This window comes from Hibiscus syriacus, unplaced genomic scaffold, assembly GCF_006381635.1.
Source record: "Hibiscus syriacus cultivar Baekdansim isolate YM2019G1 unplaced genomic scaffold, ASM638163v2 tig00116951_pilon, whole genome shotgun sequence".
NCBI lineage: Eukaryota > Viridiplantae > Streptophyta > Magnoliopsida > Malvales > Malvaceae > Hibiscus > Hibiscus syriacus.
Window position 1 is genome coordinate 4,716,228 of NW_024063482.1, and position 27,796 is coordinate 4,744,023.

At 33.9% G+C, this 27,796-nt stretch overlaps 4 protein-coding genes across 9 annotated transcripts in view; 2 read left to right on the plus strand and 2 right to left on the minus strand.

Annotated features, from left to right (window-relative positions):
* The first annotated feature begins 12,146 nt into the window (after positions 1–12,146).
* Positions 12,147–13,570, plus strand: LOC120189041 ((R,S)-reticuline 7-O-methyltransferase-like). Its single transcript, XM_039192381.1, has 2 exons — positions 12,147–13,028; positions 13,111–13,570. The coding sequence occupies exons 1-2, from the start codon at positions 12,147–12,149 to the stop codon at positions 13,408–13,410; spliced, it is 1,182 nt and encodes a 393-aa protein (XP_039048312.1). The 3' UTR covers positions 13,411–13,570.
* Positions 13,571–14,494: 924 nt separating this feature from the next.
* Positions 14,495–19,509, plus strand: LOC120189087 (pre-mRNA splicing factor SR-like 1). Of its 6 annotated transcripts, XR_005522467.1 has the most exons (7): positions 14,496–14,630; positions 15,070–15,372; positions 16,420–16,500; positions 17,298–17,369; positions 18,155–18,205; positions 18,302–18,439; positions 18,653–18,795. XR_005522467.1 is itself a non-coding variant. In XM_039192419.1 (5 exons), the coding sequence occupies exons 2-5, from the start codon at positions 15,085–15,087 to the stop codon at positions 19,436–19,438; spliced, it is 1,227 nt and encodes a 408-aa protein (XP_039048350.1). In that variant the 5' UTR covers positions 14,496–14,630; positions 15,070–15,084. The 6 variants fall into 6 exon arrangements, 3 of the variants coding, with proteins under 3 accessions (XP_039048350.1, XP_039048352.1, XP_039048353.1); XR_005522468.1 differs by lacking the exon at positions 18,155–18,205 and having other exon boundaries at positions 14,497–14,630; XR_005522469.1 differs by lacking the exons at positions 18,155–18,205; positions 18,302–18,439; positions 18,653–18,795 and adding an exon at positions 15,730–15,840 and having other exon boundaries at positions 14,495–14,630; positions 17,298–17,357.
* A 1,528-nt stretch (positions 19,510–21,037) lies between these two features.
* Positions 21,038–25,644, minus strand: LOC120188693 (protein AAR2 homolog). The gene is made up of 13 exons (XM_039192106.1): positions 25,633–25,644; positions 25,450–25,532; positions 24,704–24,761; positions 24,260–24,320; positions 23,820–23,948; positions 23,031–23,247; positions 22,830–22,929; positions 22,681–22,752; positions 22,050–22,082; positions 21,773–21,904; positions 21,538–21,594; positions 21,372–21,467; positions 21,038–21,287 (listed from the first exon to the last, which is right to left on the minus strand). The coding sequence occupies exons 2-13, from the start codon at positions 25,494–25,496 to the stop codon at positions 21,225–21,227; spliced, it is 1,065 nt and encodes a 354-aa protein (XP_039048037.1). The 5' UTR covers positions 25,497–25,532; positions 25,633–25,644; the 3' UTR covers positions 21,038–21,224.
* A 734-nt stretch (positions 25,645–26,378) lies between these two features.
* The window catches only part of LOC120189119 (protease Do-like 7), a 40,956-nt gene continuing 39,538 nt past the window's right edge, over positions 26,379–27,796 (minus strand). Inside the window, 2 exon segments of the mRNA XM_039192454.1 lie at positions 26,379–26,838; positions 26,978–27,089. Of these exon segments, the coding sequence (XP_039048385.1) occupies positions 26,665–26,838; positions 26,978–27,089 (286 nt within the window). The 3' untranslated portion in view covers positions 26,379–26,664.

Below are 27,796 nucleotides of genomic sequence, written 5' to 3' on the forward strand. Positions count from 1 at the left end.
CTAATCAAAACTAGTCCTAAGTTCAAAAATCAATAAAACAGAGGTTTTTGAAATATTACCTTGAAAATTTCGAATTTTGTGAGAATGAGATGTTGTTTGCACGAATTTAATGATGTTAGCAGGATCAGAAGTTGGAGAATGATCTAATTCCGACTTGATTCGTTGATTTTGAAGCAATTTTGAGAGTTGAGAAAATGAAGAATTTTAAGCGTTTAAACCCAAAAACCCTGTAACATCCTCAATACCGGGTTAGTGACCAAAGTGTGAAATTTTAAGAATTTAGTGATCAGATTCAAAACGTGAAGCACCCAAGCCCAAGGTAAGTTTGATTTCTTTTGGTTAATCCTTCAAATTCAAGCACGGTTTTGATTCATGAAGCTTTAGGAAAGATGATGGAGATGAAAAAAGGTTATAAAAACTCAAAGATTTGTAAGTTATGAATGATTAAAGATAGAAAGTGGATAAGTGAAATTTTGAATAAGGATATATAAATGGATTTAGAAGTTGAATTTGACTTATCATATGTGTGAATAAGAAGTTATAAGTGTTAAAATTAAGTTTTGATAACATGGAAAGTTTGGTATGATTCTTAGTTTTAAGAATTTGAATGAGATATGGGAGATTATAAAATGTTGGAATGATATAAATTAGTTAAAGTTGTTATAGATGAGTTTAGTGGCATAATAAGGATTTTATACATGAAAATTTAGTTGAAGTATTGATGAATTTCGGGTGAAAATAGCCTATTCTGGACAAGTGCATCGATACACTATGAATGGGCACCGATGCACTAAGACAAATTTTGAAGATGCATCGATACATTAAGGGATGCATTATGTATAACATGATTATAGAAATATATTCAGTTCTAGACTTGAGATAAGTCTAGATTTAATACATTGATATATGATTCATTTCATACTATGAAACATGATATGAATTCATACCATATGCATTATGTGACATGAATATGTAGGAAAAGTTATATGAGCTATGTGATAAAGGTATGGAAAATGATATGTCTATGTGATAAAGGTATAGAAATAATATGTCTATGAGATACACTATGTGAATTGTGAATGCCCAATTTATGTAGATGAGAATTATAGGTATAGTTGGCATGCCAAGAGTAGAGGGACTACGCGGTCCTTCGGGACAAATTCTACGTGGTCCTTCGGGATATATATGTATTCTTTGGAACATGTATGAGGTCTTTTGAGACACCTACTTGATCCTTGGTATATGTATATGATTCTTAAAGAATTTCTATGTGGTCCTTATGGACAATCTTATATGGCACTACGGTGCAATTCTACGCGGCACTTCGGTGCAAATTTTTACGCGGCCCTTCGGGACAAATTCTATATGGCACTTCGATGCAAACTTAAACGAGTTGTGGTGATAGCATAGTGCACAACCTCACAGTACTCACATACCTCGGGTTTTCAGTATTGTATCATGGGCTATTGAACCTATTGAACTTATTATATGAATTCATGATGGTTAATTTGATGAGATTATTGGTAAGATACATTGTTATGCAGCTTACATGGATTGCATAGATGTTTTCATTACATTTCATCTTATTATGACATCATTATTATATTTCATTGTTATTATTATTATGCCTCACTAAGTCGATGACTTAGCGTGTAAGTGTTTTACACGTAGGTACCAAAAAGTAGAGAGATCCATAATAAGCTCAGCAAAACAACATAACTCCACTTGAAGGTTAGATCAGAAGTATATTAAATAGTATGTCTTATTATGTGAAAATAGGTTGACATATAAACAAAGTAGGTAAATTAAGTATTTATGTTCTGATCGAGTTTTGTAATGTTTTAAACGTATTTATGTAAATGTAAATGCATAGTAATGAACGGTTAAATTTTTACAAGTGTTATGTACGTTTTACGAAAGTTACTGTAGCGGTGCATCGATACACAATTTATATTCGAAATTTTTGTGCATCGGTGCACTGTAGCACTGTTCATATAGTATAGTACTGTTCATAAATATGTTTTTGCCTTAAATTTTTATAATGAAGCATAATTTAATAATATTTATTGTATTTTCTTAATATAAGTTCAAATGTTTTGATATTTTGTAAGAATATTGTTTTAATAAGTTAATGTGACATCTCAGACTCGTATCTGGGTCGGGTACGGGTTGGGGTGTATCGATGCACATTCAAGGAATGCATCGGTGCATCTTCATAGTGTAACGATGCACATTCAAGGGATGCATCGATGCACTGTCTAGTGTATTGATGCATTATGCACAAAAATGTCAAAAATATGTTTAAACATTTAAAATGCTAAATTAATTAGCTCTAGTGGTATTGACAACTCATATATTGAAAATTAACTATGTTCAATCAATCAAAGCAAATTCTTAAACATTATTTAAACATATAATTAATTTTCACTAAGAATCATAAACTCCCCTAACTAATAGCAAAGAATGCAATCAAAAATATTATTTTTATAAGCATTTTCCAAAACTAATTAAAAGTGCTAAAGTTATTTTAAACACTAAGTGAAGATAGGTTAATTAAACCTAATTCTCTTGTAAGTGTCCAAAATCTTTCTTTATCTAAAGGTTTTGTAAAAATATCCGCTAATTGATGCAAAGTATCAACATATTCTAGAACTATATCTTCTTTAGCGACATGATCTCTAATGAAATGATGTCTAATTTCAATGTGCTTAGTTATAGAGTGTTGGATGGGATTTTTAGTGAGACAAATAACACTAGTATTGTCACACTTGATAGGTATGGTACCTACTTCAATTCCATAATCTAAAAGTTGTTGTTTCATCCATAAAACTTATGCACAACAACTACCCGCTGAAATGTATTCCGCTTCAGTGGTACATAATGCAACATAATTTTGTTTCTTTGAAAACCATGAAATCAACATATTTCCTAGGAATTGGCAAGCACCGGAGTTGTTTTTCCTATCTATTTTTCATCCTCCGTAATTCGTATCAGATAAGGCATGCAAGCTAAAGCTAGAGTCTCTAGGATACCAAAGTCCTAAACTAGGAGTGTCCTTAAGGTATCTAAAGATTCTCTTAACAACTAATAAATGGGATTCCTTAGGGCATGATTGAAATCTAACACATAAGCAAACACTAAAAATGATGTTCAGTCTACTTGCGGTTAGATAAAGCAAAGAGCCAATCATTGACCTATACAATTTAACATCCACACATTTACCTCCTTCATTTTTGTCAAGCTTTATAGAATAACTCATTGGAGTGGCATGAGGTTTCCCATTTTCCAGTCCAAACTTCTTGAGCATATCCTTGACGTACTTAGCTTGATTGATGAATATGCCATCTTTTATTTGCTTGATTTGGAGTCCCAAGAAATATGAGAGCTCCCCCATCATGCTCATCTCGAATTCACTCTGCATTAGCTTAGAAAATTCTTGGCAAAGAACATCATTAGTAGAACTAAATATTATATCATCAACATAAATTTGATTTACTAATAAATCTGTACCTTTTCTCTTTAAAAATAATGTAGTGTCAACCTTCCCTTTTGAAAAACCTTTTTCGATTAAAAACAATTTGACAATCTTTCATACCAAGCTCTAGGAGCTTGTTTTAAACCATAAAGTGCTTTTGTCAATTTGAAAACATGATCTGAAAATTTTAAATCTTTAAAACCAGGAGGTTGTTCCACATACACTTATTCTTTTATAAAACCATTTAAAAATGCACTTTTAACATCCATTTGATATAATTCAAATTCATTGAAACATGCAAATGCTAATAACATTCTAATTTCTTCCATCTTAGTTACGGGAGCGTATGTCTCATCAAAATCTATGCCCTCTTCTTAACTATAGCATTGAGCAAAAAGTCTAGCCTTGTTCCTCACTATATTACCACTTTCATCAAGCTTATTCCTAAACACCCATATAGTACCTACAATAGATTTATTACTAGGCCTTTCAACTAATGTTCATACTTTACTTCTCTCAAATTGATTTAACTCTTCTTGCATAGCCATAATCCAATGCTCATCATTTAATGCTTCTTTAATATTCTTAGGATCTATGCATGAAATAAATGCAACATAATTACATATATTTCTAAGAGAAGATCGAGTTGTTACCCCTTTGGATGGATCACCTATAATTTCACCATCCTTGATATAGTTGTACTCTCTTGGGTAAACGACTTCCCTTTCTTCAATGGTTGGATTCTCGAGAACATCATGAGTTTCCTCATTTTTCGTTTCTTCCTTTGATGATGGTTCTCCAACCTCATGTCTAATATCATTTGTGTTTACAATATCTGCACCATCATTCACACAAGAATCCTTCCTCGGAAGGGGATTATCATCGAAAACAACATGTATAGACTCTTCTACCACAAAAGTTCTTTTATTAAATACTCGATAAGCTTTAGAATTTAAGGAATAACCCATAAAAATTACTTCATCATTTTTAGCATCAAATTTGCCAAGATTTTCTTTACCGTTGTTTAAAACAAAACATTTACAACCAAAAAGATGAAAATAACTAATGTTAGGCTTTTTATTTTTGAAAAGTTCATATGGAGTTTTCTTTAAAATAGGTCTAATCATTACTCGATTAATAACATAACAAGCGGTATTTGTGGCTTTTGCCCAAAAATATTTTGGCAAATTATTTTCACAAAGCATGATTCTAACCATTTCTTCTAAAGTTCGATTTTTCCTTTCAACAACTCCATTTTGTTAAGGGGTTCTAGGTGCTGAAAAATTATGGTTAATACCATTAGAATTACAAAACTCAGTAAATCCAAGATTTTCAAATTCAGTGCCATGATCACTCCTAACACTAGTTATAGAGTAACCTTTTTCGTTTTGGACTTTTAAAAACGTGATGAATTTTTCTAATGCTTCATCTTTAGTACTTAAGAATAGAACCCAAATATATCTAGAATAGTCATATACCAATACAAAACAATATTGTTTTCCACCCAAGCTAATAGTCCTAATTGGCCCAAAAAGATCTATATTGATCAATTGTAATACTCTAGTAGTTGATACATCATTAATGGACTTAAAGGAAGTTTTTCTATGTTTTCCTTTAGCACAAGCATCACAGATTTTATCTTTATCAAATTTTAGCTTTGGCAACCCTCTTACTAAATCTCCTTGAATTAGTCTTTGTAAAACACTCATGCTTGTATCTCCTAGACTCCTATGCCATAACCAACTATCATGCTCATCCTTAAAAACTAGGCATAAATTAGTCATATTAATATAATCTAAATGCACCATGTAAATGTTTCCTATTATATGACCAACAAGCATAATCTGATTAGATGCAATGTCAATTACCTTACAACCATTAGTTTCAAACATGATATTGAATCCCTTATCGCAAAATTGACTAATACTCAATAGATTATGCTTTAACCCATTCACATATAAAACATTTTGAATTTATATGGAAGATGTATTACCTATAGTACCTATACCTTCAATGTGACCTTTTTAATTATCACCAAAAGTTACTTCTCCTTCATTTTTGTCGTTAAGCTCGATGAACCGGTTTTTGTCTCCGGTCATATGTCTTGAGCATCCTCTATCAAGGTACCATGAGTTTGAACTTGTTTCTCGTGCCTTGTAGCAATGCTCCTTTCCCTACAAACATAGATTAATTTTTTATTTTTGGTACCCAATTTCTTTTGGGTCCATATTCATTAGTCTCCAAAATTCTAGTTCCATTGGGTATCCATTTGTGTAGGATATCCTTATCTTTAGTAGTAATAAGTTCTTTACGAACCCATATACTTCTAACGATTTTCCATTAGAGGTTCTTTGGGGACCTCTATGATTGTAGTTTTTAAAATCTTTTCTAACAAAGTTGGATTTTGAACTTTCTCTATTTTCAAAACGTTTTGTTCCAACTTTATCAAAAGAAGTTTTAAGATCATCAATTTTCTTTTGATGATCATCATTTACTCTTGAAATTAAGTTATGCAAATCAATATTTTTCTTTTCAAATTCATCTAATTTGATTTACAATTCTTTGATCTTACTTTCAAGATCATTGTTGGTCTTGGTTATGAGATTATTTTCATTTTTGAAATATCATTTTTGTATTTTAAAAATAATTTCTCATAATCCGAAGTCAACTCAGTATATTATTCTACTAACTCATCAAAAGAATAATCCTCAAAATTAGATGAGTAAGAGATTACCTGAGAGTTTTCTCCGATGACCATCAAGCACAAGTTTGCTACTTCTTGTTCATCTTCATCGAAACCTTCATCATCGCTCCATATAGCCACGTGAGCCTTGTACTTTTTCTTGGATTGACCATTTTTCTTTAATTGCAGGTAATCGTATTTGACATGACCCGACTTTTTGCACTCGTAGCAAATAATATGGTCTTTCTCATTCGGTTTATTTTTGAAGCCTTCGTTTCGTTTGAATTTTCTTCCTCGGTTGGGCTTCATCAATTTTCTGAACCGTTTGGCAAATAATGCCATTTTCTCGTCATCGTCATTGTCATCTGAATCACTCTCATCTTTTGTGGATTTGAGAGCAACTCCCACGTTCTTCTTTTTCTCCATCTCCTTCTTTGGTTCGTTAATATTCTCGAGGTCTACCTCATCTTGAAGCATCATTTCATGAGTGAGGAGTGAACCAATTAACTCTTCGAGAGTTAAAGATTTTAAGTTATTGGCCTCGATGATTGTCGTCTTCTTTGATTGCCAAGTTTTTGAAAGAGAGTAAACTAACTTTCTTATGAGCTTCTCGTTTGGAATGATCTCTCCATATGATTTAAGACCATTGACAATCGTTGAAAATCTATCCGTCATAGCTTTTGTAACATCCTCCATGTCGGGTGAGTGATTAATTAGCAAAGTTTCAACATTTGGGGATTAAAGTAGAATAATTATATAGTTTAAAAAGTATGGTTAGTAAATATGAGATGGAGGTAAGGACCAAATGGTCATTTGTAAGGAATTTTAATTAGAATAAAATGTTATGGGGTTATATGAGAACCCACGTGTGAAATTTGGTTCCAGAACCCTCCCATTTCTTCTTCCTTCTTCCTTATTTTCTTCTCTTCCTTCTCTCAACGTGGAGCTTGCAAGTAAAGGTAAGAATCTGAACCTTGGTAGTTTCTTTGATTTTTAAGATTGGAAATGAAAGTTCGGATGTTATATAAGCTAAAGGAAAGCTTATATGACATTAAAACAACAAGATAAGTGTTTTAGAGATAGATTTGGAAAATGAGTTTTTAGATGAAATTTTGATATGGATGAGTTTTTGATGTTTGAATCAGATTTTTGACTTGTCAATAAGCTAATTAAGAAGTATGAAGTAATAGAATTGAAATTAGAACAAGTTGAAATTGGAGTAAGATTCTTCAATTCTATATGGATGAGTAGTTTTCTTAGTTTTAGAGGTATTGAATGGATAATAATTAGTTTAAGTAAGTGTATGAGAGCTAAGAGTAGTAAAGAAAGTGAAATATGTATGTTTGAGCTGAAATGGGATGATTTCCGAGCTCAAATTAGGATTTTCGGGCTAGGGGAATCGGTACCCATTCAAGGGGAACCGATACCCCTTCAACGAACATGATTTCCAGAATGCTAGAGGGGAATCGATACCCCCATGGGGGAACCGATACCCCCTCATCGTATATGAAATTCCAGAATGCTTGTGGGGAATCGATACCCCCAGGGGGGAACCGATTCCCCCATGAGAAAAAAAAATGAAAGAAAAGGAAGAAAGACTCAGCTATAAATTCCTTAATTAGTAGGCTATTAAAGCTTAATTTCAAGACATAGACATCTGATGATCATCTTGAAAATTATGTTTATGTAGATACCGAGCCTACTCGAGTTCGGGAACAATCTACAAGTAGAATCGATCGAGGAAAAGGCAAAGAAATATAGGTGAGTGCATATGCATAGCATGAATATAGTATTATATTCAGTTCTAGACTTGTGATAAGTCTAGATTCCATATTTTGACATATGATCACATTCCATATTATGATACATTACATGAATTTATATTAAATGTATTACATGACATGAATTCATATGATATGTATTGCATGACATGAATATGCAGAAAAAGTTATATGAGCTATGTGATAAAGGTATGGAAATAATATGACTACGTGATATAGACTACGTGAAATGTAAAAGCCCATGTTATGTAGATGAGAACTATAGGTATAGTTGGCATGCCAAGAGTAGAGGGTCTGTTCGGTTCTTTAGGACATATGTATATTCTTTGGAACCTGTGTGAAGTCTTGAAAGACACATACTTGATCCCTAGTATATGTATATGATTCTTAAGGAATTCTATGTGGTCCTTATGGACATTATTATATGGCACTACGGTGCAATTCTATTCGGTTCTTTAGGACATATGTATATTCTTTGGAACCTGTGTGAAGTCTTGAAAGACACATACTTGATCCATAGTATATGTATATGATTCTTAAGGAATTCTACGTGGTCCTTATGGACATCATTATATGGCACTACGGTGCAATTCTACGGGGCACTTCGGTGCATTTATACGAGCTGTGGTGACAACATAGTGCACAACCTCACATTACTCAGATACCTTAGGTTCTCAATATTCTATCATGGGCCAGTAAACTTATTAATACAGATTCATGAATGTTACAGTCATACGCTTACAGGTATGGATATGAATGATGTATATTACATGGATTAAGTACATGTTTGCATCTCATCTCATATGATCATGATATCTTCATTACATGTGCTTTATTATTATTGCCTCACTAAGTCGATGACTTAGCGTGTGAGTGTTTCACACGTAGGATCCGAGGAATTAGACGAGACAGGTGAAGCAGCTTGACAGTATTACTCCTGCAACCATCAGATCAGAAGCAACTTAATCAGTAGGTCATTTTGTTATGTAAATAGCAGTTGGCATGTAATTAAAGGGTTAAGTTGTGTATGCTCTGAATATTTTGGTAAACTTATATTACAGTATGTATATTATTGTATTTTCTTAATATAAGATCAAATATTTTTCTATTATTTATTAAGAGTTGTGTTTTAAAGTCAATGTAATATCTCTGACTCATATCCGGGTCGGGTATGGGTTGGGGGTGTTACAGCTTTGATATCTTCATTTGGTTTCATCCTGAATTTTTCATAGCTATGAGTTAGGAGACCAATTTTAGATTCTTTTACCTCGTTTGTGCCTTCATGAGTGCCTTGTAGTTTATCCCATCTCTCCTTGGTGGTTGTACAAGATGAAAATCTCCCGTATTCATCCGGTCCAAGAGCACAAAATATGATATGGATAGCCTTTGAGTTGATCTGGAACATTATTGTCTCTACTTCACTCCACATTCTCGAATGAGTGAAAGGAATGATGTATCCATCTTCTATGATATTCCATGCTCCCATGACACTTGCTTGAATGAAGTACCTCATTCTACTATTCCAATAAACATAATTAGCTTCATTGAAGAAAGGAGGCTTGTTGACGGGCATTGAATCAAGACCAACATCGAAGTTTGAAGTGGAGGTCATTGATGACTTGATTATCGATATAACTCTTCCCGAATCGACTCAAGAGGCGATTAAACCTTCAAATGAGTGAGACTTTGATACCAATTTGTTGACTTAATTGATAGACGAATCAGCCAAGAGGAGGTGAATTGGCAATAAAAATTTTGGTGGAAGCTTTTGCAAAAAATTGAAAATATTTGCACAGTGATTTAGAGTGGTTCGACTTTCTTAATCAAAGTCTACGTCCACTACCTTAGCTATACACACTAAGGATTTTCCAACAAATTCACTAATTTATTCTTTCTTTTGAGGACAAAGAGTAACCTTACAACTCCCTCAAGAATTTTACCCCAAATTCTTGAGCACACTCTCTCCCAAAGAGAAATACACAAATTTGCAAACTTACAAGAAAAACCTCACAAGGTAGATTGTTTGCACAATTCTAGAACAAAGAAAGAACACTCAAAGATAAATACAATAGAGCACAAATAGTGTTCTTGAAAGCAAAATGAATATTGAATGAAAAACAGGCTTGAAGTGTTTAAACTTGAGGTTTGATGTTTTCTCTTTGTTTCTCTCTATTCTCTTCTTAATTGTTGTTGATCAATGACTCCTAAGCTTGTTTAAATACTCCTTGGATCACTTTTGAATGTTGGGGATCATTAGTGGAGTCAATAGAGCCGTTAGTGTGTGAAAATAATTAATAAAATAGTTGGGAGCGTATGGTGCATCGATGCGTAGCCAAGGTGCATCGGTACACTATGTTTAAAATTCAAATATTTCGACCGTTGGAAGACTTAGTGCATCGGTACACTAGGGGTACATCGATTCACTAATTACATTCGATGTTTTAAACAAGCCTGGAGTGCATCGATACATGGTCTGTGCATCGATACACAAAATACAATTCAATGTTCAAAATATTCAGGAGTGCATCGATGCATGGCTTGTGCATCGGTACACAAAATGCATTCGAAATGGGTGTGCATCGATGCATCAAATGAGTGCAACGGTACATCACTCTGTAAAATTGATTTTTGGCTCGTTTTTGGTTCGAAATACTTTGTTTCAAAAATATTTTAAGTATAAAACACAATTTTACACTTTAGTAAGGATTGAAATTGAACTTTGAAAAACTTGGAGTAATATTTTGATATTCAAATAATTGAATCGAAAATACTTTGAAAATGATTTGTAAAATCTTAAAATTCATTTATATGTAAATTTTTATATCAAAACATCAAAATGTTTTCAACACATTGGCTTGCGATGAGCCAGTGATGGAGTTACTATGGTAAGAAGTGACTCCTAAAATATTATTTGATTTGCAATGCATGCCTAAGTTATATGTGTTTACATGATTTGATAAATGATATATGATTCATATGATATGTGATACAAGAAAAGACATATGTGATTACAAGAGAAATGACATGAATACATGAATATATGAAGCATAAAAATAATGCCCATGTTATATGATATGAGAGCTAAGGGTATAGTTGGAATGCTAAGAGTCGAGGGTTCTACATGGTCCTTCGGGACATATTTGTTATAAGTGGTCTTTCGGGACAAATTTCACATGCCCCTAGTGGGATCCCATACGAGCTGTGGTGACAGTATATGTGCACAATCTCAATGTACTCGAATACCTTAAAGTTCTCAGTAATGTACATGGGCTTACAAAGGTATCAAAAGTGTTTGCATTATTACATGTTATTATGTTATTACTATCTATACTGAATCATATGTGACATGATAGAATAATTAGATTACATGTTCACATGTATATGAGGTGCATTGTTATTATATTTTATGTCTCACTAAGTCTATGACTTAGCGTGTAAACGTTTTACACGTAGGTACCGAAAAGCAAGAGGATCAAATATAAGCTCAGTAGAACAATATATCTCCACTCGAAGATCATATCAGAAGTAAATTACATAGTATGTCTGATTATGTAATAAATAAGTTGACATGTAAACAAAGTCGTTATGTATGTATGCTCTGATCAAATTTGGTAATGTTTTAAACGTATTTATGTAAATGGTAACTTTTATTAAGGCATGATCTAACCACTATCCACTAATGCCAATACGACAATCCATTATTATATTACAAAATAGTATTTTGAAAAAAAGAGAGCACACTCGTTATTATATTGCAAATGGAATAATTTAGAAAGATAATCATGCAATGCAATCTAAGTAAAAACGTGTTAATCATGCAATGCAATCTAAGTAAAAACGTGTTAATAGGAGTTGATCATGGCGTTTTCAACTCTATGATCTGTTTTCTCATGTGCTCAGGTGATTTTGTAGGATAAAGTTCCTGAAACAGAGGTCATTAATTAAGATGAAGGTAAGATTTTATATTAGAAAAAATTATAATTTTTTTTAAAAAATAGATTATTAATAAAATATATAAAAATATCTAAATTATATAAAAATTTATAATTTTTGGATAAGCGACCATTCATCAATTTCTCGGTCCATCTCTACCACCAACTCCACCGCTTAGTATAATTTAATCAAGCAATTGCCTGATCGCTTTATATCTATATAATGAGGTGAAGATCAGGGCATTTGCAAGCAATTCCAAACTAAAAGTTAAGTCATGGCTAAGGGGACGAATGGTTGTGTCGATCATGGTGAAGAGGCTACGCCGCAAGGGCAAGCTGAAATACTTCATATCATGGATAGCTTCGTCGAAAGCATGGCTCTCAAGTGTGTCGTTGAGCTTGGCGTCGCAGACGCACTAAACTCGCATCCCCGTGGCGACAACTATCCGATGACTCTGTCTCAAATTGCTGCTCGCCTCCCGTTTCCGAACCTCGACATGGACCGTCTTTCTCGTGTAATGAGATTTCTTTCTTGCAGGAAGGTTTTCAGTGCTATGGTCGATAAAGAAAGTGGAGAGACGATGTACGGTCTCACCGATTCCTCGAAATGGCTTCTTACCGATAATAAATCGGAAAGCCTGGTGCCTACATTGCTTCTCGCTACGCATCCATGCGCCATGGCCGCCTGGAATTGCCTGGGTACAAGCATAGCCGAAGGCGGAGCGTGTGGATTTTCAAGAGCCAATGGCTCAACTTTGTATGAGTTCCAATCAAGAAACCATGAATTCAAAACTGTATTTGACGAAGCAATGGTTTGCAACACTAGGGTAGTTATGAAATCGGTTCTTAAGTGTTACAAAGATGGATTCAATAATGTCGGAACAATCGTTGATGTCGGAGGAGGATCGGGGGCTGCAGTGGTCGAGATCGTCGAGGCACATCCTCATATTAAAGGTTTTAACTTTGATCTTCCCCATGTAGTGGCTAGTGCACCCAAGTACCCCAATGTTAGCCATGTCGAAGGCAACATGTTCGACACTATTCCCGTTGACGCTCCCCATGTAGTGGCTAGTGCACCCAAGTACCCCAATGTTAGCCATGTCGAAGGCAACATGTTCGACACTATTCCCGTTGACGCTGATGCAATATTTCTCAAGGTATGTATGTATGTATGTTACGGATTAATTATTTGATACATTGATAATATATAAACTGGATTTTAACATTAAATCGATGTAGTGGATATTGCACAACTGGAGCGACGAGAAATGTGCGGAAATCCTGAATAATTGCAGGAAAGCTTTACAGGAGAAAAAGGGGAAGTTGATCATAGTGGAAGCGGTTCTTCGACCGGAAAGCGAAAGCCTTTCCGACGTCGAAGCACATAGGTATGATTTAAAGATGCTGGTTATTTCTCCAAGCGGGAAGGAAAGAAGCAAAGATGAATGGAGGAAGCTACTGAAACTAGGAGGTTTCCCCCGTTACAATATCATCAACATCCCTTCTTTTCTATCCATAATTGAAGCCTTCCCTTCTTAACCAGACTCAAATATATATATATGCTGCGGTGATCCATCGATCGCTATTTATTTTAATCTGTTGCACTATGAGACTTGTGTTTTCATATGGTTCTGGTAATTACTGCCGTTACTCGAAGGAAAAAAAACTTTTAATAATTGAAGTTAGATTGTGGTTGAATTATGGGGATATCAGTTTGTTGATTAATTATTATATGTATTTATTTTCTTGTTTTTTTTAAAAAAAATTATGTTGTTGGTTTGTTTATTTCAGTAGTTTTAGAAAAAAAATCGACTTACATAATTAGTTTATTTTTTTAACCTTTTTATTTAATAAAATTAATGGTTATTATTAATTGAAAAAAAATAACGAACACATTATGATTTTAATTTGGATAAAAGATACCAACTAGTAAACAAGCTTCTATCACTCCAAAACCTGTTACACATGCCAATAATAATTTTAGATTTTAATTAGCAGGGATGGATTAAGGAAAGACGGGTAGGGGTGATCGCCCCCTCTAAAAAATTTAAATTCATTTATATTTTAGATTTTTCCTTTATATTTTTTTATTGAAAACATGTTTTCGTTCTCTAAAATTTATAAGTATATTTAACTTAAAATTTTATAAATTTGTCTCTTAACATAAAATCAGACCTGCTTATTAGTTCAGGTGAATTTGGTTACACCAACACCTTCGATCACTCCTGTATAAGTTTAATATATACAACAAGAAACTCAAAAAATTATGTTATTGTTATTATGTTATTTATAAAATATAATGTGAAATTATTTTTGAAAAAGGACTCATGCTAGGCAATTATAAAGGTTTCCTTTATTTTAAATCAAAATTTGTTAATGAGATCTTAGTTTAACAGTAAAGTAAATTTTTTAAAATCATGCATAAAATGCCTAAATTAGGATTTAAATTAATCCTATTATATAAGGGAAAACAGAAGATATTCAAAATTAAGATTTAAAGTTATATTCAATATAATATATATATAATTTTGTGCTATTTAGTCTATAATTATTATAGAAAATTATTTGATATACGGATTGTGTAAATTTTAATTTATATAAAGGGCTAAAGTTTAGATCATGGTTTGGTTTCCATAGGAAGAGGTTGGTTTAACTAAACAGATCTCATCAATTCGACTTGGGGTTTATTGCTTATCGTCTTCCATTCAATTGCTCCCATCCCTTTTCCCAATTCATAGTCACTCTCAAGATTTTCAGTGGTACGTTTCTCAATCCTTCATCCTTTCTTTTGAATCTTATTCTCCTGAATCTATCTACTGCTGCACTTACTTTCCTTATTGAATTTCGATTGATTCGATTCTGCCCGCTGATATCCTTTTTGTTAACTAAAAATAATTTCTTCGTAAGGATTCGCTTGTCGATTATGCTTATCATCATTTTTGAGGTTTAATTAACGATTGGTATGCTTCTACGTTACGATGTTTGAAAGGAAATACAACAATCCCGATTATTTTTACCTTTCGGTTTAGTTTTAGGAGGTATGTTTTTCGTGTCTGGAATAATAGTGAGGGTTTTTCTTTTCTAATATTATAAACATGATTGGTTTTCTGTGTGTTTTCTTTCCCAAAAATTTTATTTTTGGGCGGAATAAGGTTAGAATTTAAGACATTTTGTGTGGGGGTATTCTTGTGTTGACAGTGTGGGGTTATCGTCATGGAGATACAGACGTGTGGTAAGCCGATTGATTCATTGTTGGAGAAGGTGCTTTGTATGAATATACTATCCTCTGATTATTTCAAAGAGCTTTACCGATTAAAGACTTACCATGAAGTCATCGATGAAATCTATAATCAAGTTGATCATGTTGAACCGTGGATGACTGGGAACTGTCGAGGTCCTTCTACTGCATTCTGCCTTCTTTACAAGTTTTTCACCATGAAACTTACCGTCAAGCAAATGCACGGGCTACTGAAGCACTCTGATTCTCCTTACATTAGAGCAGTAAGTTGAATATTTCCCGTTTATCTTCTCCAATTTGTTTTTCAGCCCCGTAGAAATTTGTTTTGCATTTCTTAATGTATTTTGATTGTTGATGTAATGAGGCCTAGCTTTCCTACTTTTGTTAAACTGACGCTTGTTATCCACTTGTGAACATGTAGCTGTCATTTCAGCTTTATTGGGTTTAAACGTGACTTCATTACTGTATTGTAATAACCAATGTTTGTATTTTTGAACATTTTAGAAGTTAAAAGCCCTTGCTCGGTAGAGTGGTCTGTCTGACCTAGCTTTTCTTATTTTTGTTGTATTTATGTAAAAGTAAATATCTATGCATTATAATATTTTTGTTTTACTTAGCAGATAGCTACAAATAAAGGTTGAGATATGATTGTTTCTTTGAGTTGCCGAGAGTTTGCCCCATCCCATATAATAGTACCTTTGTATGCTTATGAGATGCCTGCAATATCAAAGGTTTGATGAGTCCCATTTTTTCCCTTCGTTATCATTGTTCTTCCAGTTTGCTCTGTATATCTACTATATCTATGGATTTATAGTTGACATGGATAGGAGCCATATTTCGTTGTTGCTACACTGAAGATTGGGCATGATGTAGATTTGCAAATTCTCTCACACGCTCTCTGTTTGTCACTCAAAAATATAAATGAAGGCTGATTTTTCATGTTTTTCTTTGATTATATTTCTAATACTTTTCACTCTGTATATTATTGATTTATCTGTTTTTCTCACTCAAGGTTCTGTGCAACAATGCACCACTATCTCATATTCTAGCTATTCACTCATATTGCGCGGACTATTCCAATGGTTTAACAATTGCCTAACTGCACTAAATCAGATCCCTTGCTGTCCGGTATCTTGAAATTATTCATGAAAATTCATGTTATTGTCTTGCATCTTGTTACAGATTTATTCTTTTCAATTTCTAGTTCTTTAAAGGTTTTAGCTAGATATATATATGGATGGTAGTGTATGGTTGATATTATGCTTTTAGATATTAACCATATAGTTAATGACTTAAAACTATGGTTGCAGATTGGATTCCTTTACTTGAGGTATGCTGCCGATCCGAAGACTTTATGGACTTGGTTTGAACCATACATTAAAGATGAAGAGGTACTAGATGTTTACTGCTAAATGTTGTGTTATCTTGAATTTGTAGCTTGATAAAATCTGTGTAAATACTATATCATTTACTTTTATGGAATGCATTGTGGATATTGTTATTCTTGTACAGGTTAGAAAATCTCTATCTCCCATAATTTTTGTTCCCAAATACGACATTAGTTTTTCCCCTAACCATCATATCTTTCTATAGTAATGTTTGATATTTGATGTTAAGTTTCTCTATTAATGGCTTTATGTCCATTTTGCTCTAGAATTGCTGATTGTAGTATGGCTGTACTATTTTCCTTTATTCATTTTCATGTATTGTAATTTGTTTAATGAGCAGTTTTATGTTTAAATACAAGTAAATATTCATCTCATAGATGACCATTACCTCGACACTCATACGTTTTTCCGTGGCAACTAAGAATAGGTTGACTAGTTAACGCAGTTAAGCTTGGGCTTGAATGGATATATCAAACCAAACCTTCTCTAGTTTGTCATCATATCCAGTGTGGTAACTCATAACTTCTGTATTCTTTACTTTGCAAGCACTTGGCTAAAATTATATTGTTCTTTCTTGCTGATTCCACTCCCCCAATCCTCGATTTTAGCATGCAAATCTTTATCTTCAAAAAAGAAAAAATAGCATGCAAAACTTTGTTTCCATTTTAGTCCTTTTCTAATGAAAATAAATATAAGGTTAAAAAAAATATAAAATTTATCACGTTTACCTTCCCTCTCCATTTTTTTGGCATATGGAAGTTTATTCATGTTTTGAGCACAACTTTTGTATCTTATTTCAGGAATTCTCTCCTGGGTCTAGTGGACGAATGACCACCATGGGGATATACGTGCGTGATTTGCTTCTTGGACAGGTTAGAGCGAACATTCTCCATGCTTTGTTATGCAAACTACGTTTTATTGAGAATGTCACCTTTTAATGATATTGATCAATTTAAATTTTATATGCATATTGTGCAAAAAAGGAATTGTTGTTCTGGGTTGGTTCATTAAAATCTGCTTCTAATTTATGTTAACTTATCTTCCCATAAGGACAGGTACTACACCTTATGTTTGAGATCCTCCGTAATAAACCAACCAGATATTGCATTTAATGTTATCCTTCTATCTGCAGGTTTAAGAATAATAAAATGATTTTTTCTCTTAATTCTAATTTTATTAAGTATACCTACTTAAGACGATGCACATTTGAGGTAATCCATATCTCATGTGGATGAGTACATCAAAGTTTGTCTGAACAGTTTGTTAGTGGCACAAATGGAATTTTATTTATGAGAGTGTTGGTTGTCAACTTATTACTAAAGCTAAGAGTAGGAATTGAAGACATAGTACAAGTAGCATTCCCTGTTAAACGTACAAAATATTATGCAAAAACCATTTGAAGTCTATTTAACAGTTGTAGAAGACGACGTTAAATCTCGTTTTAACATTAATTATGAAGGGGGGTTTTAACGAGGCCCCACCTTATTAAAAAAAAAGAACAGTCATAGAAGAAATTTGGGTTGATATTTGAAGAAATTCTTTGAAGAGCAACAGTGCAGAAGATAATTAATCTAATTAGCATTTCTGGCTTGATCCTGTAATGAAGAACGTAAATGCAAGATAACCTTGATGCTATTTGCATTCTTGTTTGACAAAGAATTTCTGGACAACCCAATTTTTGCTTGCTGCTTTTGTATGTTCGAATAAGGTACTATTTCTCAGTCTGTCCTTCAGTGTATCCTTCTATCTGTTTCTTTCTTGTCTTTTACAGTTTTTATTTTCAATGCATTTCATTGGTTTGCAGTGGCAATGCCAGGCCGAATGCATGCTTCTTTGACTCTTTCTGGATTGGAACTTGAAGCGCAGCCTATAACTTTCTTCTGTATAGGGCCTGATACTTAACAGAAAGTTATCATTTAGTGTACTATTTTAGTGTACTATTGTAAGCTCAGTATTCTTAGAGTTTTTCCTTGGTTGAGTTGAATGGAACATTTATTCGTTTGACTTCCTTTTGGTCATTTTGTCTTGATTTTTATGCCAAAGATGAACAAAATATGTCGATTGTTTCTAGACTTCTTTTGGACTTGCCATGTTTTTCTTAATTTTGTTTGTTTTCATTGTGGGGAAAAAATTGATGCTGATTTTCTTGTTGCAGTACTACTTCGATACTCTTTTCCCCCGAATCCCTGTTCCTGTTTTGCGTCAGGTTGTATCCCATCTTGAGAAGATGAAGCTGCCCACTAAAACATCTGGTTCAACTGGGGATAATAGTCTTCATGGATCTGATGACACCGCTCGCCGCCCACCTTCTGTAAAAGCTGCACTTTCAGTCTCTTTTGGTCAGCGAGCACCGCATCGGGCATCAACCAGGGACTCTTCTCCTGTGCGTCGCACTCTACCTCCACCTCCTTATGAAAGGTCCAATGGTGACGATGTAAGATCTCCCAGCCACCGTCGCAGCCAAAGCCGTGATAGAGAATATTCTGACAAGGATGGGGACTGGAATCGCAAAACAGATAGGGATAGGGAAAGGGAGAGGGGCAGAGACCGAGACCGGGATCATGACCATGATAGGCAACGAGACAGAAGCAGGGACCGAGATCATGACCGTGATCACAATAGAGAAAGGGAGAGGGAACGAAGACATGATTATGATCGAAGATCAAGGTACATGGATAAAAGGGACATTGATGACAGTAGGCGTTACAGGAGCAGAAGCCGAAGTCCTAGTTTGAGCGGAAACAGAAGCAGAAGTCAGAGTGAGAAAGGTGGAAACAGTCATTATGAACCACCACACAAGGAGGCAAGCAAGGCATCCAGCAATTTAGCAAAGCTGAAGGATCTTTACGGTGATACGAAGGGAGATGGTGGCTATGAAAGGGCAGCAAACAGGGACAGCAGTGGAGAAGAGGTGATTAGACTAGGTGGTTCATGGAGATAGTGCATTTCCATGTATGTTTTATTTCATTCATGCAGAGGATCAAATCATTTCAGGCAAAAAAAGAAGAAAAAGAACGCTTTTTGAACTTTTGGTTTCTGGACATGCTGCTATGCCTTGGCTAGGCTGTGAACTGATGGATGGATGGATGCAGTCATGGTCTCGCCATTGTATGTCATGTGTACTAATGTTTAAGTAACTTGTTAAATTTAACTTCAGATAATTCCAACATTTATCTGCGTAAACAACACGATTCTTATGTTTTGATGCCCACCTGTTTATCGGAAGCTTTTAGAAAACAGGGTAAAGTAGTCAATCTAAACTTTCAGTGCGAGTCTATTTTGGTAAACGTTTTCAATTTAATCGCAAACATTTGTCAATTGGTTTTTTCTAATCATTCAATCGATAATTTCTTTTGGTTATGATTAAATGACATTTTCTTTCAGCTTTTGTGCAAACTGAAGTAAATGAATAAGTTTCTTTTTTCATCATGTTTCAAAAATGTTGTAAAATAGTCACTAAAATTATCAGCCGTTAACACTTACGTCATTATCCTAATCATAAAAGGTTAATATGACACATTTGGTTAGTTTATTTTTTTTACTATTCGACCATGTCGGACCACATTTGACGACCCTTTTACACCAAGAATCATTGTATGACACTTAAAAGGTGGTTACTACCCATGACATACACATACATACAACCAATGCACAAATACAAAAACTCATTTCGTTCTTCCTTTCCTTTTTCTCGGTTTCCTTAGTAGTCTTATAATGACAATTCTTGCGCAAGGCACTATGAGAGGAGTCACCCAAAACAGAAATGACAATGTTTGATCATCTTTTAATGGTTTCAACAGCTAAAAGATTTCCTTCCACGATATTCATTTGTCCAAGCCTTAACCAAGTTATTTGGGTGTCCATGGTTGTAGAGTGACGTCGATTGTATTCTTTTTTCCCCAAGTACTCCACACTTTTCTTTTATGCGAGATTAAGATTTATTTTAGAATTGAGGATTCTCTCTAGAGAGGATTCTTTTTAAAGAGGATTACTTTATAGGAGTCAAAGGGTAATTATAATTCGACATTACCACTGAATATTAAATAAGTCAGTCGAATGTGTTACATTAATCTTTTATGAGTGGAGTATCAACCGGTAATAACTAAGTGATCAATTTGTTATAAAACGATAATATAGTGATCGTATTATAACTCCATAAACTTAAACAAAAAAAAAATATCTTTCACATCAGCAAAAAGAAATTAAAAAATCAATGACTACATTGAAGTTAAGTGACAAACGACTTTATTTACCCATAGAAAAATAGCAACCGTTTAATTGGCCTAGCTGAAATATTTAGTGACGATATTTAAAAGTAAATAATTATGTAGATTCAAACTTTAAGTGCTATGAATTATAATGGCATGGTAGGTTCAATGGTCAATCGTCTTAAAACTCAGGAAAGAGAGATTATGTTAAAAATAAGATACTCTCAAAAGAAAAACAGCACTAAATTAAGCACATCTTCATGATCACTAGCAGTTGGTGTCTGTGATATGAAACAAAGATAGAAAGTACAAAGTACTGTAGATGATTGATTTACACAGTTAATTTCAAGTTTTTCTTTTTCTTTTTACTCTCCAAACGGCCGATATGTACGGAGCCAGGTGAAAACTCTCGACCTTCACAGCTGTCGGCCTATCTGTATGGTGATGTTTAAGACTGAAGAGTAATGAGGATGCCGTTATAAGTGTTAAACGAATAATAACAAAACATGATGCTACTGCCTAAGCTGTCATGTGTTCGCTCCCGCCGCTTGGCTCCTCCAACATCTCGATCACGGGAGCATACTGCACAAGTCAAAACGGATACGTATGTATTTACGACACAAAGAGAGAGTTTGAATATCATGGAGATGAAAACATTAGAGAGACCTCATCATCTTCTTCAAAGTAGATTCCATCGACTGCACTTTTCGGTTGGAGCTCCCATCCTAAACTGTTTTCAAGCAGCTCTTTTAATTTCCTTGTCTGCAAGTGCATAAAGATCGAAACTCAGGATTGAAACTGAACATAGAAGGAGCATGCTTAGTGCACATACCCATGAGAGAAGATCTCCATCAACAATTGAAGCATCTTCCACCAGAGAAAAGAAATCCTGTAATTCCATCATCAAACCACTAATCAAATGTAAGAGTAGGCTAATGTTTCTGAAAAAAATGGTTACAAAATACCAGCAATTGATGAAAAGAGGCAGGTTTAGTCTTATCTCGAGGCAAAATAATCACGCAAACAATCGGTCAACACTACCATGTATCTGAAAACCATGAAACTACCTTGCAAAGGCAGTGCAGAAAGCTATCGGAAGAGAACCACGAATCGTCTAATAATGCTGATGCACCTGCCTCTCCAACACTGCGATCTTTCTGAAGTCCATATTTTAGTTGATAGTAGATGACCTTAATGAACTGTCACAAGCTTACCATATGTTAGAAATTAACATTAAACTATAAACATCAAAGCAGGCAAAAGGCATAACGTGATGACGGATATCAAGCAGAAAGTGAGAGAGGGAGGAAGGGAGGGAGAGAGACATTCAATTTAGAAAATTACCTTAGTGAACAACTGACTCCTCGTACGAAAAGGCTGCAAATTTATACAACAGAAAAATCAAGACCAAACAAAATAACAAATCCATTGGCTGTAAACAAGCACCCCAAGCAATTTAACAATGAAAACGAGCCAAAAAGATGAATATACGTGAAGGGGAATGTAAACATTTTGAATGGAGCCAACAAAAACATTTACGAAGCAGACAGAATGTTTGATGGTTGGGATGGATTTTGTGCATCCAAGGTCAGACCTAAGATCTCTTACCAATAATTTTTTCTATAATCGAGCATCCATATTCATATATATTAACATTCAAGTTGTTGCTTCTATTGTTGAAGCTTCATGTGACAGTGTTAAGCATTCAAGAGTCTGGTTTAATTCAAATCATCGTGTCAAGCATTGGCTGTCTACTCAGAATGCTAAAAGTTCAATCTATCAGGATAACAAAAAAGAACCAGTAGTTAGTCACCTCCTCATTCGGTATATATACACCCCTAATCGTTGATAATGGGTCAATTAACTTAACACTTAATATTAAAAAAACAACATAATGTGACCATTAAAGTTAGAAACCACCATTTCAAATACACTAGTTTGCAAGTTAATCAAAAATTGGAAGATGAATACTTACAGCCTCAGTACAGCCTAACAGAAGGCTAACCAAAGATTTCCATTGCATGAACGCTTCAAGTGATTGCCCCATCTGCAGGTTCATTAAATGTGTAAAATTCAAACAAAATCCAATCTTAAGGTAAAATGTCACGTTATTCTATTTTATACCAGAAAAGCTATAAACGCAAATTGCAGCTCCCCAAGAAGTGACTCTTCAGAGCCACCATAACCCTTCACCATTATGGTCTCTAATAGTTCAGTCTGCATAGAGAAGAAAAAAGATTACAATTAAATTAGAAAATTCCATTCAGAAGATTTTCAAATTTAATTATGCTAAACTCCATGATTTAGCAATACTTGCCTTGTCAAAGATTCAAAGAAGTAAGTTGTTGACTTTCAACTCCCTTGCGCTTTATGATACGGGGTATTACTGTATAGTAGCATCCTCTTTTTGGATGCTTCTCAGCAGGTGTAGAGAACTTACTATTCCTCAACTGCTCATCTAAAGCTTTCTCCACAGCACTTTTACAAGTATTCTTCACAATCCCAGATTCATGTGTAACCGTAATTTCTCCTCCAATGGGTTCTGAACATTGGATGCATCATGTTAGATCATTCTAAGGTAACTATAATCGGAGAGAATGTTATATATCTAAACCCAACAAAGTTGTCATATCACTAAACATAAAAAATACAACACGTAACACATGGATACCCCAGGTAAACAGTGTAATCTTAACAGCCACAAGTCAAGCACCCATTTTGATGAAACCAAATCAACAAATTTCATGAATCATAAGAGTTTTCTTTCAGGATCCATTGTTTATGGCAAGTATAACAATATGGCATATCTACTAGGTTCAAGTCTCAATCATTCTGTTAAACCTGTTAATGGAACTCTAAAACCTTTTTGCACATTGCTAAAAAATGAATGCAGTACAAATTGCCATTCAAAATTATGATGTTAATGAGCAGTCTACCTAGCCCACAAGTTTCTGATTAATCTCACTAGATACCATATAATCCCCTGTTAAAACCAAGAAAAATGATAAAACAGAAACATAAGCAACCCAGGTGAAGTATTAAAAGCGTAAGCTTCCATACATAAGCAAAAGTAAACACATCATAAGAAAAGTGACATACACATGGAGAACAAACCTAATCGTTCAATGGTGCTTTTTGTAATGTAATTAGACAATCTCTTCCAATCTACATACTGGCTTAGATCATAGGGGCCCAGATTCTTGTCGAACTCCAAACTTCTAACTGCTTGTGTGTATCTCTCTTTCCTAGAAACAGAAATGAAGAACAAACTAATTATATGCATTGTTTTCCTATCCATTACCATCCAATACAAGTTACTTCAATCACCTTTTATAAGTATGACTTGCACAATTCATAAGTGGGTCTAGACATAAAAATGGTGATGATTAATGTAATAGAAATTAACAGGCAAAAATCTAGTGGACAGGATAACAACCCAACTTTTGAGGCTTGAATTCCCATGTTACAAAATCTGTCATTATCATTCTACTAGGAATTGATATGTAAATGGTCATCAAAAAGAATACAAGAAGCAGAATTAACAAGAATATGAACCTCTTCTTCTGGAACTCTGATCAAGCATTCCTCTTGTTGATCCCACACACGAACAACCACCTGTCAGTGGAAAGATATATTCATACAAGTTATGTCTTACTCCCTATATGAGATGAATTAACAAGAACTTTGTGTTTACTTGAGCCCATATTCTTGAAAGATTCTAACATATCAGTGAGGAACAAGCAAATGGAAAAATTAAAACACTAACCAGCCTGCATTTTTACTCAGCAAAGAAGATAGATAACAATGGCTGCATCTCAACTATTGTAGTTTAGATAATATAAGTGCTCATAAACACCTTAATTAGAAAAGAGGGAATAATACAGCAGTACACAATAAATATTAGAATCAAGAAAACTTTATCCTATGACAATAAAAAACTGTGTTTACCTTTTCTACAACCAAAAATTTTCTATAAGCATGTTCAGAGGAGTTCAAACCTGAGAGTGGCCAGCATCGATAAAGAAGCCAATAATTGGTGAAAACTCTTGGCCATCTCTGCATGTTAACCAATGAAGGCCAATGATATTCATCTCTAAATGAAGTATAGAAGCAAATAATGAGGAAGCACGTTATGCTAATTTGATCTAGTGATATATCTTGTATCAGGTGATGGGTTAAGATCTTATCAGGTTACTACCAAGAAAAATAACAACAAAGTAAGTTTCTTCATTCCTGTTACATGTGATCCACTTCTAATTTTACTTATCAATTCATTAAAAATGTGTTTATAGAGTTCTATCTCTCCTCCTGAAAGGATCATCGTCCACTAACTCATATATTTTCAAAGGCCTCATCTTTACATACGAAAACCACCACAAATTTGCTCCATTCATTAATCACAAAAAGGTGCAACACCCACATTTTCCTTGTGCATTCACTCCAAAATCTTATCGTTCTGTAAATTCCAACACGTCCGCATAGCATCTTCATCAAAGCCACACTATTTTTTTCTCCTTGTTATAACATGAAAATTTCAGTTGCCCAATGTTCATTCACGTAGAAGAACATCAAACCAACAATACTTTAAAGCTTAATTCAGTAGTTACCATAATGATATAAAGAATAATCATTTATGACACCAACAACTAATTCAACTGAAAAGGTACTAAACATAATTTAGCTGATGCCTGATGACTTTGCAACTATTATATAGAAAAAGAGAAGTTTTTTATATATAAATAACCTGGTAGAAGAGCTGTAGAAGACGAAATGAACCCCCGGGGGAATCATTTTAATTCCTTTAAAAGCAGGCCCCACAGAAAATACCTGCAAATAAGACACCCCAACAATGGTGGAACCAATTATAATTTGAGAAATTGTGAGAAACAAAGAGAGATAGAGAGAGAGAGGGAAGGAGGGGAAGTACTTGAGTGTCGATGCCGATTTTGAATGAAATACTAGATTTACTTTATATATTAATATAATATCATTTGTTTATATACCATGTTAATAAATAATTTAAAATATAAAATATTTAATTAAAAAATGTAGTATAAATTGTCACTTAGGATTACATATATTTTTAGTTTTTCTCTAATATTTGGAAACTTCAAATAAGATCACTTGTGTATTGGTTTATAGTACTAAGATCATTGTAACGATCTCATGAGAAATTGAAACATTACATTTCTAATATATATATATATATATATATATATATATATATATATATATATGTTTTAAAATCCAACGATAGATACGTCATGTATTCTTTGTGGAAATGAAATGGAGGATTTATAAGTTAACCTTGGATTAATCCCCTTGCTTTTGTTTGAACCATATTCTTTGTGGAAATGAAATGGAGGATTTATAGTTAACCTTGGATTAATCCCTTGCTTTTGTTTGAACCACAAAGAAAAGATAGTTATTAACATTAAAATTAAACCGATCATTCCTAATTATTGGTTTTTACTCTAATAAAAATCAATTTAATTCCATGTTTCATTGAATTCCAGTTATTACATTAGTTGTCAAATGTTAGGGAGCTTAGATTCTTTTTCATCGTGAATGTACACTATCCAACTTCAATGGAATTAAGGGGAATGGGAATCCAGTTAAAGTGTTAAATCTCTGCCAGTACTACATTTATAAAACCCATTTGGAACTCAATACAACTAAAGGTTTGTTCTCTTTATTTCGTGCAATCATTTACCTATGTCTGTATTTATCACGTCATATGAAAATATAAACGCTTTAGGTCTCACCGGATTGATTCTCGATAACTAGTCTTCTTCAAACTTATAGCTCACCAATCGGCAATGTACAGTAGGTAGACGCCGATGCCATCAGCAGTTCTTGAGTCTCTTCCCGAATTGTCAATTGACCCACAGCCAAGCCAATTTCAGGGTCCATTGCTTCCTGAAGAAAACAAGTAATATGACCATGTGATCCGGGTTCACTAGCTGCGACAATCTAAGGTCTTGATCATCCTTCTTTTCCAGATTGTGGTATCTGGATCGAATCTCAACTCCCATGTAGGCCAGTAGTGCAAATCCTGCTTCAACGTTAGAACTCGAGGCTTACCAGTCAAATGGAAAGTCTTCACACGAACAAACTCCCCGTGTTCTAATTTCTGTTCACATAAATAGGGCATTTAATTATCATTCAACTAACCAATGCTAAACAACTAGGGAATAAATATTAAAAAAGAGAAGAAAAAGCTAATAAATCGTATCGAGTCTGGCAAAGAAGGAAATGAAAACAAGTGTTACCTTTGTTACATTCACAAAAGCATCTAAATCAGGAGTTGGTTTTCCATTAACTTCAACGATCCATTGTAGGGCATATAACCCATATCTATGAACAGGACTACCGTGACACCACCTGAGAAAAAGAACAGATTGTTACAAGAAATACACAAACTATTGCAAATGTAACTTCAGTTAAAAAGGTATGGGTTTCCGAAATAGAAACGTGTTTTCGTGTGTGGGTGTTTAAACTGCCAATGCGGCATATAGAACAACAGAATTTTACTGGATTAGTAATGTAATACTCAGCAGATTAGCTCAAATAACATTTGAACTAGAGTATTATAAAAGCCTCTTACTAGAGCATTGGGTTCCTGAATTCTTAATTCAAAAGCTGAAACATTTGACTTGAATATCATAGAATGATAGCCCACAATTTTTTGTTGAAAAGCGGAAACATGTGAAAACAGGCTCACCTTAATTGAAATTATAATTTGAAATATCTTAGAATGATCTTTAAGATTTGGTTAATACTGGTGCCTATGTTTCTCTTACAGAATGAGACCATTAACTGAAGTAAAAATTTACTTATTAGCACGTTATCTTAGAGCTTTAGAAAAATGAGATAAATATGTACTAATTATTTGTCAAATGTTCTGCTACAATCAGCAAAAAGCTTCTGAGAATAATCAAATAGAGATTCAACAAATTCCAAATGGTATTTGATTGTCACTCTCGCGAAGTTAGCAGTTATTAATATATGCCAGATCCTAAAGCCACCAAGGTTTATAAAAAGCTTCAAAGCATACAAGTTCAATTAACCTGATATCTTATGTTTAAAAT